This window comes from Gekko japonicus, unplaced genomic scaffold, assembly GCF_001447785.1.
Source record: "Gekko japonicus isolate JY-2015 unplaced genomic scaffold, Gekko_japonicus_V1.1 scaffold322, whole genome shotgun sequence".
In the NCBI taxonomy this organism is placed as follows: domain Eukaryota; kingdom Metazoa; phylum Chordata; class Lepidosauria; order Squamata; family Gekkonidae; genus Gekko; species Gekko japonicus.
The window spans coordinates 600676-613814 of NW_015163616.1; the positions used below are offsets into that span (position 1 = coordinate 600676).

Sequence of the window (13139 nt, forward strand, 5' to 3'; positions counted from 1 at the left end):
GCTCAAGGAAAGGAAGTGAAGTCTCTGATTTCTTAAAATGTTACATCTGTCTGAACAGTTTAGTGGGAATATATGATTGTTTGCAAGCTACTTTGCTCCTGGTGACTTGCAAACAACGCAGAGAACTCTGTGAGAAGAACAGCATTAAAATGCTGAGAAGGCAAGTTTGTTTATTTATAGAAAGGCTCTAGGCATTGATTAAAAATAAAAATGGAAACAAAACCCCTTGGGGTGAAAGAAAATCCACTGAGCCCATCAGGTTGGCAGAGTGGGTGGGTCTCAGTGTCACACAGAATAAAGCTGAAAGAGAGAAGTACTGCTTCGTTTCTAGTGGCTGTGGAGGCACTGTGAAAAATTCAGTATTGGGCAGAAAGCCAGCATACTGTCTGAGCTTTACTTAAATTCTGTTGAAAACTGTGGCAGAATGGTCCTACTCAGGCCTGCAGGCCCTGTTCTACCCTGCCCTCCAAGGTTTTCTCACCACTGGAGAGGCTTTTCTCGCTCTCTGGTAACCTGCCATCACAACATTACCTTTGTAGGAATTGCCTACTGGGAGGATCAGGACTCCCCCAGCTTCCCTTCTATGCCTCTGCATCTCCTGTTGCCAGCGCCTGGTCACCATGGGGACCATTTACTGCTTTGTGCACCTCTGGAGGAATAGCCACTTGCCAACTGACTGCCTTATTCCTGGCGACCCTTTTAAAATAGCGTGTTCAAGATGGTAGAGGTCTATGTGGTACAGAGAACCACTTCCAGCAGTTATAAAGTATTTCATAGAATCATAGAGTTGGAAGGTATCTCCAGGGTCATCTAGTCCAACCCCCTGCACAATGAAGGAAATTCACAAATACCCCCCTCCACACCCATAGTGACCGCTGTTCCACGCCCAGATGACAAAAAACCTCCAGGATTGCTTCCTGACCCCAAAGACGCAAACAGCATATCCCTGGGCATGTAAAAAGGGCTAGAAGAACTAAGCACTGAGGCAACTCTTCCTGCCCTCCCTCTCATGATCTGCCTAAGTTCACAGAATTCACATTGCTGTCAGATGGCCACCTAGTCTCTGTTTGAAAACCTCCAAATAAGGAAAGCCCACCACTTGCCGAGAAAGCCTGTTCCATTGAGGAACCACTCTAACTGTCAGGAAGTTCTTCCTCATGTTTAACTGAAAATTCTTCTGATTTAATTTCAACCCGTTGGTTCTGGCCCGATATTCTGGGGCAACAGAAAAGCTCTGAGGTTCGCTTTAAAGTTCTCAACACCCTGGTGCTTGTATGAAATTCAGCGATGGCCGCAGACATAGGAAATAGTAATTCAAATTTACATACTCCTTCCAAGTATTCAATATTCAAAAGTGCTCCATATGTGATCTTGTTTTAACCCTTACAACATCACTGTGATGTAGGCCAGTATTATTATTATTATTATTATTATTATTATTATTATTATTATTATTATTATTATTCCAAACAAAGTGGTACCATCACATCTCGTGATCTGGACACTATACTTCTGTTGATACAGCCCAAAATCGCATTTGCCTTTTTAGCAGCCACATCACACTGCTGACTCATGTTCAGTGTATGGTTTACTAAGACCCCTAGATCCTTTTTGCACATACTACTGCCAAGACAAGTCTCCCCCAACCTATAATTATGCATTTGATTTTTCCTACCTAAATGCAGAACTTTACATTTATCCCCATTGAAATTCATTAAATTTCTTTTAGCCCAGTTTTCCAGCCTGTGAAGATCATCCTGTATCCTCACTCTGTCTGCTACCATATTTGCTACCCCTCCCAATTTAGTATCATCTGCAAATTTAATAAGCATTCCCTCTATCCCTTCATCCAAATCATTGATAAAGATGTTGAACAAAACAGGCCTTGACACACTCCACTTGTCACTCCTCTCCAAGAAGAAGAGCAACAAGCACTCTTTGGGTGCGATCTGTCAACCAGTTACAGATCCACCAGTTACAGATTATTTAAAGAAAATGTTCACAAGCTTCCTTTATTACAGCACCAGATTTGGCAAGGGATTCAAAAGAAATGGATAAAACACAATTCCTCTGTCCCTCTCTCTACAGAATCATAGAATCATAGGGTTGGAAGGGACCTCCATGGTCATCTAAGGCAGCCATCGCACTATTCAGGAAATTCACAAATACCTCCCCCACACACACACCCAGTGACCTCTGCTCCATGCCCAGAAGATATAAAGACCAAAAGTATTGCTGCACAAGTTCATATGCTTACAAAAACTAACAATAATGATATTTTAATATTTCAGCAAAACAGTAACATCAAAAGACCGAAGTCTTCAAACTGCGGAAGCAAGGACGAACTTTCTCGAGCTTGACAGTCCGTTTCGACCTGAGTCTTTATCAAACGTCAGTTTGTGTTGTTATTTCTTCAAATCATGAGTTTCCAAAATATGTGCATCAATTCAAAAGTGTTACATACTAGAGCTATTTGATAAAGACTCAGGTCGAAACGGACTGTCAAGCTCGAGAAAGTTCGTCCTTGCTTCCGCAGTTTGAAGACTTCGGTCTTTTGATGTTATTGTTAGTTTTTGTAAGCATATGAACTTGTGCAGCAATACTTTTGGTCTTTATGTCATCTAAATTGCTGGGTCCTGGTTACTTTACCCATGCCCAGAAGATGACAAAAAACTTCCAGGATCCCCCGCCAAACTGGCCAGGAGAAAAATTGCTTCCTGACCCCAAAGTGGTGATCAGCGTTTCCCTGGGTTTGTAAGAAAAGGCAACAAAGACTGATGCAACCCTTCCTGCCCTCCCTATATATGCCGTATCAGATGTTAAAATATAGGACAGGCTCCTTGTCTTAGAAAGTTACAGATCTCTACAGAGTTTTCCGTTACCTAGAAGTTACCTTCAGCTCCTCAGGACAGCACATGGTAAAATAGCTACCTCCTCCACACCTCAGTTAAGACTTCTGCCTGCTCTGATGGACTCTGCATTACAGAGAGCTTGCTCCCCTGAGTTTTATCTCCTCTGTTTCCCCACCCACTGACCAGGTCAAGCCAGGTCAGTGAAGCTTTTCCTGAAGTCTCGAGAATTTGCTAGTATTTAATGCCTCTAAATCTCTGTTCCCTGCTTAGAGGATGGGAGCTTGACCATCCCATAGTCTAGACCTATTAGCATTTCTATGTAGGTGGGCTGAGGTGGAACACAATTGAACTGACTTCCCCGCTTCCTGCCTGTTCTCTGCCCATAGAAAAAAAAGAAACTTTTAAAAGTCAGGGTGAAGGTTATGCTCAATTCAAACCTCCAAAGAAAAAATGCATTTCTTCACGAAGACTAAGGGCACTGTTAACAAAGCATCAGAGAGCTGGTGAATATGGGATGCCTGAGTTGGTAAAATACACTTTTGGGCTTGTTTACATTTTATAGCTGCCATGTTTACAAGGGAAAACCATAGATTATTAATCCCAGGTGACCTAGAGGGCAAGAGTTTTTAAAATTATTTTCACACGATCACTGATAACTGCAGCATATATATCCATGATGTTAAACAACTTCCAATGGGCTGAATAGTGTTCATGTTTGCCCACCTGTTGCCCAACATGGTTGAAAAGCCACTGGTTACTAGCACTCAAGCTGCAATGGGTGAACCAGTCCTATGAGCTGATAGTGTCCTTGAATTAGATCAACGTGATAACTTGCAATCCACTAGGATTTCCTTTGTGTACTAAAGGGGGTGAAACATGTTTGATTACATATGTTATGCATCCCATACTAGGATTTTAGAACATGCACTAGGATTTGTGGTATGTTAAAGTTGTAGCCAGGAAAATATAATAAGTGTTTCACGTATGGCTGTGAGAGTTGGACTATAAGGAAGGCTGAGTGTTGAAGAATAGATTCTTTTGAATTATGGTGCTGGAGAAGACTCTTGAGAGTCCCTTGGATTGCAAGGAGATCAAATCAGTCAATCCTAAAAGAAATTTACCATAACTGTTCCCTGGAAGGCCAGATACTGAAGTTGAAGCTCAAATACTCTGGCCACCAAATGAGAAGGGAGCACTCACTAGAGAAGACCCTGATGCTGGGAAAGATTGAAGGTCAAAGAGGAAGGGAATAGCAAAGGATGAGATGGTTAGACAGTGTTATTGATGCAACGAACATGAAATTAAGCAAACTCCGGAGCATGATGGAAGACAGGAGGGCCTGGTGGGATGTGGCCCATGGGGTCGTGAAGAGTGTGTGACTGAACAACAGCAAAACCAGCAGGCATAAAACAAAGATTAAAACACCTTTGTTTATGAGACTGACAAATAGCAGTATCAGCCATAAACTCCTAAATCACCAGTTGTAACTTGCATATGAACTCCTTGATCTCAAGGCCAAATCTGGCTGAAGGGAAATGTCATCAGAATGAAAGTATTTTAAATAGAAAATTCAAACCATGCCATCAGTGTGAGTGCCTCCCCCATTTGGAACTCCTTGGTCCATATGACACATACACGCAACAAAATTTGGGTTTTTTTCTCTTGTAGTGACAAAAAACTTACCTTGTTGGAGGGATTGCAGTCACAAGCTGAAAAACACCACTGATGGGTTTTTGAATGCTAAGTGGTGGCCGTGTGCCTTCTAAACTTTGGCTTGGATCCACCAGAGTGTTATAACGGATGGATTTTTAACTGTGGAGTGCAACTTTCTTTCCTACCCCCTCCTGCTTCACCCATCTGTTTATAATAGGGGCACTTATTATGGAAAAGCAAAATACTGAGCTACTAAGTAACTTTAAAAATAAAATAATGGAGCTTGCAAACGGGATGAATAATGATTCTTAGGAACTTAATGAGAAGTGTAGAGCAGTATTAGAGAAAGGAAGCTTCTGTTCCAATTCCCTAATGACCCATTAACCTCCCAAGTAGTCATCAGGCAGTTCAATCAGCCAGTACCCTGCAGAACAGGCCAAAAAGCAGTATCTTGAAGGACTCATTGACAATTCCACTGCCCAGTGTTCTTTGCAGCAAGTGCTGTATATCATCCTAATACTCTTTCGCATCTGTTTGTGCAAAGTCCTAGTTACTCAAAGCTTGACCATCTCTCTTGCTTCTTTGTCTTTAAGATTAAGATTTGCCTGTCTATCAATCAAAGAATACTATAATAAATGTGAGGAATATTATAAAAGGACTTACACATGCTGGATAGAAGAATACAAAGGGGGCACACAAGAAACTTGTGGGAGAGGCCATCCCATTCTCCCACCCAGGGGTCATTTCGTAGAAAAAGAGCTAGGGGGACTCATTAGCATAACTCATTAGCATATGCCACACCCCTGACATCACCGGAAGTGTGTCCTCCCCACAGCCGCCGGCGACCTCCAGCGGGCACCAGCAGGGAGCTCCAGGCCCCGCCCTCCCGCACCTCACCCGGGGGGATGGCGTCCCCCCCCGTCCCCCCCCCAATGACCCCCCCTCCCACCTTTGTTTCTTCCCCTCTCCCCCTACTTCTCTGTCTCTCACTTTTTCTCCCTCCCTCCCACCATCCCTTCTCTCCCTCTCTCTCCCCCATGCCTCTCACCTTCAGTCTCCTTCAGAACCCACCCCCTCACTATTTCTTTCGCTCTCCCCACCCATAACTCTCTCTCTTTCTGCCCATCACTATTCTATATCACCAGTTTGGTGTAGTGGTTAAGAGCACAACTCTAATCTGGGAGAACCAGGTTTGATTCCCCACTCCTCCATGTGCAGCTGCTGGTGTGACCTTGGGCCAGTCATAAGTTCTTTTAGGGGTGTTCTCTCAAGGGCAGTTCTCAAGAGAGCTCTCTCAGCCCCGCCTACCTCACAGGGTATCTGTTGTGGGGAGGGGAAAAGAAAGGGATTGCAAGCCTCTCTGAGATTCTTTCGGGTAGTGGTGGGGTATAAATCCAATCTCCTCCTCCTCCTCCTCCTCCTCTTCCACCCATCATTGGCATTGGCCTTGACGTAGCTCTGGCCTCTGGCACTGGACCCACCATGGCTTCACCCTTTCCTGCTGCCATCACTGGGGCCGCTGTGGCTCCTGGCCATCTTCCTCTCTGGCATCAAGGGCCAGGGCCTTTTCAGTGGCGGCTCCTTACTGGTGGAATGAGCTCCCGGAAGAGATCAGGGCCCTGTGGGATTTTTTACAGTTCTGCAGGGCCTGCAAGACAGAGCTCTTTCACCAGGCCTTCAGCTAGGAGCTGCCCCTACTATTACCATCAATGAGCCCGGCCCTCAGCTCTAACATCTGGCTCATTCCATCGAGTGACTCAGGATGACACTGAGCTGGAATGCAGCTGTTGGAGACATCTGTAGGACACCACTACGAGGATAACTAATAGCACCTTATGATTTTATGGTTTTATTTGTTTAGTACTGTTTTATATGTTTCATATGATTTTATTGGCAACTGGTGCCACTACCGTAAGCCACCCTGAGCCCACTTGCGGGGAAGGCAGGGTATAAATTGAATAAATAAATAAATAAGCCTGGCGGAGCTCCCAGCCCCCATTGCCAGGCCCACTGTAATTTCTTCCTCCCAGTCACTGTTGTTCCCGGCCAACATCCTGGCTGCCTGGAGGAGGTAAGGTGCATTATCTGCACATGTGCAGTCAATATTTTTGTTTTATCGGGCAATTTAACCCGCCCAATGTATTTTAACTGTTCTGAGAAAATCTCCTTTTTGTTATTATAGGTGGATTTAGATATCCACAGATGAACCCACATATGGCTATTAGATATACAGATGAAACACAGGCCCGCACATGACAGGTTCATTCGGTACCTCTAAGAAAAATGGCTGCAACAGGGGCTACAACTGTAGGGAACTTTTGCTGTGGATTCTAGTAGAACCTCCATCAGCAGCATGTTTCAGCTTGTTGGCTGTGACCCAACAACCAACTTACTGGAATCAGTAAGTAAGTTGCCATTGCAAGAGGGAATAATTGCAACCCCCCCAAAAAAAACCCTAATAAAATTAACATTTTGTTTGGCAAATTGGCTGTAACTAATGTTGTATTTGCATTAAGTCTGCTGTTGCTCTATCTGTGGATTCCAATAAAACTACCGGCCTGAAGCCCACTTTCTGCCCGGTAAATTACAACCCTTCTTCCCTACCCACCTCCTACTTACCAGTTAGCAAACCTTGGGAGAATCTCTTCCCAGCTCTCTCTCACTCTGTGCACCAACTTCTCCTCTGTCTCTCTCTTTGGCACCTCTTTTTCTCTTTGCCAAAATCTCTCACATTTATCTCTCTCTCTCCACCTACCCTTTCCCTAATATATGTGCCTTTTGTGGCAAGGGTTGATGCAAGAGGTACAATACAACATGGTGCTAATACTGAATCTAGTTCTCTACTATGTAACCCACTTAGCTAGAAGCTTCTCAGACCTGAAGTTAAATAAGTTGTTTGGTCTCTGATCCAAGCTGAATAGGATTGAATGAGCACAGCCAACAGGGTGGTGGCACTACCTCCTTTTTAGGACAAGGTGCTCTGAGGAATGATAGATATTCAGCTTCAGGCTTTGTTGGATGAAACTGATTTTCTATATCCATTTCTATCTGGTTTCTGACCTGGTTTTGGAGCAGAAACTTTCGTGGGTGCCCTGACTGATGTCCATTACCATAAAAACATGTAGAGTATGCCTCTGTTGAGACTTCTGGTACTCCCATCACCTTTCAGTACCATCAACCACGTATTATTCTCATCTGACAGGGTGCCATGGGAATCAGGGGCACCATGCTCTGGGCTTATCTGTCAAGTCTGTTCCAGAAGATAATACTAGGGGACAATCATTCTACGTTATGGTTTTTGTCCTTTGGGGTTCCACAAGGTTTTGTTTTGTCCTACATGCTATTTAACATCTACATGAAACTTCTGGAAGATGTTATTGAGAAATTTTGGACTGCAGTGAGTCGTGGGCCAGCCAGCTGCCACCTCCTTCTCCTTGGAGGAATCTGAAGAATCAGGCCCCACATCAATGGAATCCCCACCTGAGCAGACAGATCTGGTAGCAGACCCAATATGGGAAGCATCAGGAAGTCAGAATGTTTCCCAGTCACGGCTGGCCTACTCGATCTTCCAGGAAAAGAAAGAGATGCCACAGAATCTGACTTCCCTGCCAGCCAATCCTGAGCCAGCAGCACATAGAAGAAGAGAGTGCTCGGTGGTTCAGGAGAGAAGTGCTTGCTTGGCTGCTCAACAAAGGTCAGTGTTAGTTCCTGGAGTGTTAGTTCCTTGCAGGACCAAGACTGACAGGCTGTTAGGGAACCAGTAAGAAATCCGCACCTGTAGGAAGGTGAACATGACTGTAAGGAGCAACACCAGGCCCTCAGGGGATGAGTCAGCAAAAGGGGCAGATAAAAGAAACACACTGAGCCAGGCTCAGTGTGGAAACAGCCTTGCGTGCCAACACTCTGTGTGCTGATTTGTCTAGCAAACAGAGCTCTACCCTGCCCCTGCTGCCTTGTACCTTGTCTCCACTAATCTGTGCTTGCTCCTGAAGCCTAGGACCCAGGCTTCTGTATCCTGTAGCTGTTCCCAAGCCTTGGAACTGGACCCCTGAACCCTCCTACCTTGACTGTTGGACTGAACCTTTGGCTACCTGACTCTGAACTGGTTTGTAGACCTTGCTCCTGTGTATTTCTGTACTGGTTGTCATTGTAATTTGTATCCTAGAAAACCTGGCTAGAGCAATAGCTCTATTCTTAACCCTGAACATGACACAGTGTCACCAATATGTGGATATCACCAGCTCTATTTCTGATGTCCATCTGACTCAAGTGAGATGGCAGAAGTTCTTAACATGCATGTGAAGATGACAGCAAGTTGGATCACAATCAATAAACTGCAGCTTGATCCAGACAAGACTGTGGTACTGATGACAGAGTTAATGGAAGACTGTTATGATATAATTGCACTCTTCCTTGAAGAAACAGGTTTGTAGCTTAGGAGTGCTATTAGATCTGGATTTAAGGCAGAGACTCAAGTCTTCTCTGTGACACATGGCACCTTAGCCCAGTGTCAGAAGCCTGGATGATAAGGCTAAAGTTGAGAAGCAGTGTCCAGATCATCAGAAGTCTGAGTCAGCAGTTCTGTGGGACGGCTGAGAGTAAGACACCTGAGCAAGCAGTTCATACTAAGTAAAACCACTAGTCCATCAAGGCCAGTATCCTCTGCTAAGACTGGCAGTGGTTTCCATGGACTCAGATCTTTCACATCACCTACTGCCAATGCTCCCTCTAAGCTATGGAGTCTTGTGAGGAAAAATTCTACTTTGTGAACTACTGGCATTAAAGTTGTGAGTGAGTGATTAGGCTGCTGCATCAATTAGTTTGCTCTGGAGCCATCCTTCCTGAGCTAAGACAAAAGTGTGTGAGCCGGAGGCTAAAAAACTGTGCGCTAGCTCACACTAACTCAGCTTAGAGGGAACACTGCCTACTACCTATAATTTTAATTGGAGGTTGTCAAGGTTGAACCTGGAAGCTTAAGCACTCTACCACTGATCCATGGATGCCCCCCCCCAAGGCTGCAAGGGATACAAATGAGCAGTCAGGATAAGATAAGAAGTCTAAATGAGTGGACCAATCTGCAAGGGCCAGAGGCTAGAATCATAATTCATGGCAGGCAGGATAAAGTTCCCTTAGGAGTCAGGCTGATGAATGCAATTGCTAAGCTCAGTCTGTGACAGATCCTCAAAGGCTAACAGGTTGACCAGATTCAGCAAAGGAGGAAGGGGAGAAGTTGGTTTTATACCCCACTTTTCACTACCCAAAGGAGTCTCAGAGCAGTTTACAATCATCTCCCCCCTCCCCTCATAACAAACACCCTATGAGGTTGGTGGAGCTGAGAGAGTTCTGGAAGAACTTTGACTGACCCAGGGCCACCCAGCTGGCTTCATGTGGAGGAGTGGGGAATCAAACCTGGTTCTCCAGATTAGAGTCTGCTGCTCTTAACCAATACACCAAGCTGGCTCTTGGAAGGAGTTTGCGAGCACAGATTTTCCACCCTGGCATTTAGCTGGTACGCCAGCTCTGGTCTATCCTCAAGAAGAGGGATCTGGCCATAGTTATTCATTCTCTGATCATAGATGGATTAAACAATAACAATGTGCTTTACATGGGGCTGGTTGTCCTTGAAGACTGTTCAGAAACTGCAATAGCATAGGATAGAGACAGCATATTCTGCCAATTTTAAGAGACCTTCACTGACTACATGTCTGCTTCTGGGTATAATTTGGTTATTACCGTTAAAACCCTAAGGATCAGGGTGCTTAATGAATTGCCTTCTCCCATGAATACCTGTTCAACAGCAGAGATCTTCTGGTGAGACCCTTATCTGTGTGATCCCCAACTTCAGAGAGAGGTGGGTGGCTATTTATCAGACCATGTAAGGTGAAAGTGACTGAAAATAAATCCGTTAACATTATACTGCCCCTAGATGGTGGATCCTCATTTGACATACGGTTTGCTGTTCTGGTCACCAGATCTGGAAAGGACATTGCAGAGTTGGAAAAAGTACAGAAGAGAGCAACCAAGGCCCCTGTCACACGGGCCAGATAACGTCTGTGCGTGGGGAGGCATGGCTTTTTGCGCCGGCGCAATTTAATGCGCCAGAATGCAATCAGACGCCGCAGCGGCAAAGTGGGGTTTTGTTTGTCGGCGCGTGTTTTTGGCACGTGTCAACACGGTGAGAGGAGTGTGCTTGAACGATTACACGTAGGTATTCTATCGACAGCCTGTAGCAAACCATTTGCTAATAGGCTTTCCAGGGTATTTTTTAACTCCGGATCTTCAGGCGGATGCTATGGGCCGGCAATGGGTGTGCTATGCTTGCCAGATGTGTCCTTGTGATCGCGCCCGTATACTCCACCCGACATTTATGCCTCTCCTGCCGCAACTTCCATGTATAAACAGGGCCCAAGATGATTAAGGGGTTGGAGTACCTTTCCTATGAGGAAACACTGAAGAGTCTGAGACTTTTTAGTTTAGATGGGGTAAAAACAGTGGACAGAGAGAACTTTCTCTCTCTCTCAAAATACTAGAATTTGAGGGGATCCGATGAAGTTGATGGACAGTAGATTCAGGACAGGCCAAAGGAAATACCTTTTTTTACTCAATGAGTGATCAAAATGTAGAATTCACTGTCAGAAGATATAGTGATGGCCACAGGCATAGATGACTTCACAAGAGGATTAGATGGAGTTATGGAGGCTGCTAGTGATGATGACTAAAGGGAATATCCACATTCAAAATACTAGGGCCAGGAGGCAGCATCAAGCAAAGGCCTTGGCCTCTATACCCTGTTGCTGGCCTTCCAGAGTAACTGGTTGACCCCCGTCTGAGACAAAAGACTGGACTACTTGGACCATTGGTCTGATCCAGCAGGGTTCTTCTTATACTCTTCTCACAGAATGAAATGTGCTACATTTTTAAGTAGCTGTTCTGCATCCAAAGTAGGGTTGCCAAACCCCCCGGTTTGCCAGGAGTCCCCTGTTTTTTGGGGGGAGGGTTCTACCCGCCACCGGCCAGATGGCCGGCGGGGGAAGCCCCACCCCCAACACCCACAGCCACCCCTCTCTCAAACTTTAAGTGTGTGGAACCCGTGTTTCCTCCCAAGCCCGATCTCCGCTTGAGATCAGGCTTGCAGGGAAATGCCAGCTTCGTGCACTTAAAAGGGAAACGCCCCCAAAGTCCCCCGCTGGGGGTGGAAGATGGACTTAGCAACCCTAATCCAAAGTATAACACCAGTTTAACAGACAGAGTCACAGCATAATTTCTCCAGACCTCCCTACAAGCTTCTAATTGCATCCCTTCCCATATATATAATTTTATAATCATAAACAAAAAAAAACATTATTTCTGAAATGTCACAAATAGACCATATCGTGGTAACAGGCTTGGAGTTCTGGACTTCTGGGCCATGGAAAAGTATATTTGGCTTTGCTCCACTGTTAGTCTGCCTTAAGCTCAGAGTGAATGCTGGGAAATGGCAACACAAAAGCCCCATGATTTCTTAGTCCACAGTCCAAAGCTCACTGCCGAAAGCTATTTATAGCACTGCCAGTTTCTCACCAATGAAAACATTACAGTAAACAAAGTTTTCATAAGACTCTTGCCCCTGTACTGGTCTACAATCCAGAGAAATCAATTACAGACTAATTACTTTCCTGTTTTAATTAGTGTGCCCGCCAAAAGGGCAGAAAGGATAGCCATCTACTGATGACTGAGCCTGACAACTGAGAATAGGTGATCAAGGACAGTAAAAAGTGTATACAGTTTATGCATTAAAGATGCTACAAATTAATTTAATAGGAAGCCATGCATCACTTTATTTGTTCCTCTTCATTGTTATAAGGGGAATGTGTTAAATCAGGACAAGCGAAGGGAAGCAAAGAACATTTCTAAGAATACAGATGTGGAAGTTCCACTGCAACAATGGAACTTTCTTCCCTGCAGAATCACACATGGTAAAACCCATCCTAAATGGACTGATACCCAGGGAACACTTTCATAATTTGGCATGGTGGATCATGGAAAACCAGGAGATTTTATCCATATTCAAGTGGGTCAATAGAACAAAATTTATTGTACGGTTATGCCCTTCATATTTGGGGTACCAGTAAGCTGGTGTGGGCTGATATAGAGTACTGATAAGAAAGTGACCAAAGTGGTACTCTCATTTTCTGCTCTGAGCCTTCCAAGAGAGACCATACCAGGAAGCTACTTTCACTCCTGCTTCATGTACCACAATAATATGCCAATGAGCCTCTGGGTGGCTTAAGTTTTGTGATAAATGAATGAACCAGGAAAAAGAGGAAGACTTCAAATAAAACTCATGTTCCAGCAACATGAATGTGAGACTACCTAACATTTAAAGATGGTATCTTTGGTTACGTTGGAGATATAAATTAAACAATAATTATTTTCTCTCATGTTCTTCCAGTGGCAACAGCTAATGGGAGGCTGGAACAGAAAGCACAGTTGACTTAGGGCTGGAAATACATACCTCCTCAAGCACAAATGGCAGCATTTTGTAGTTAGTATGAGTAACCACATAACTCTACAAATTAATAAGTGTTATGTACATATAAACATATTAAGGCAGGCTAACAAAGATCAGGAAAAATGCAATCTGTCTAGGTATAC

At 44.5% G+C, this 13139-nt stretch overlaps 1 protein-coding gene across 1 annotated transcript in view; it reads right to left on the bottom strand.

Moving 5' to 3' along the window:
* LOC107107165 (plexin-A2-like) overlaps positions 1–13139 on the bottom strand; it is a 552061-nt gene that overhangs the window by 145716 nt on the left and 393206 nt on the right. Inside the window, exon 12 of the mRNA XM_015407422.1 lies at positions 4127–4149. Within this exon, the coding sequence (XP_015262908.1) occupies positions 4127–4149 (23 nt within the window). The remainder of the gene's footprint in view (positions 1–4126; positions 4150–13139) is intronic.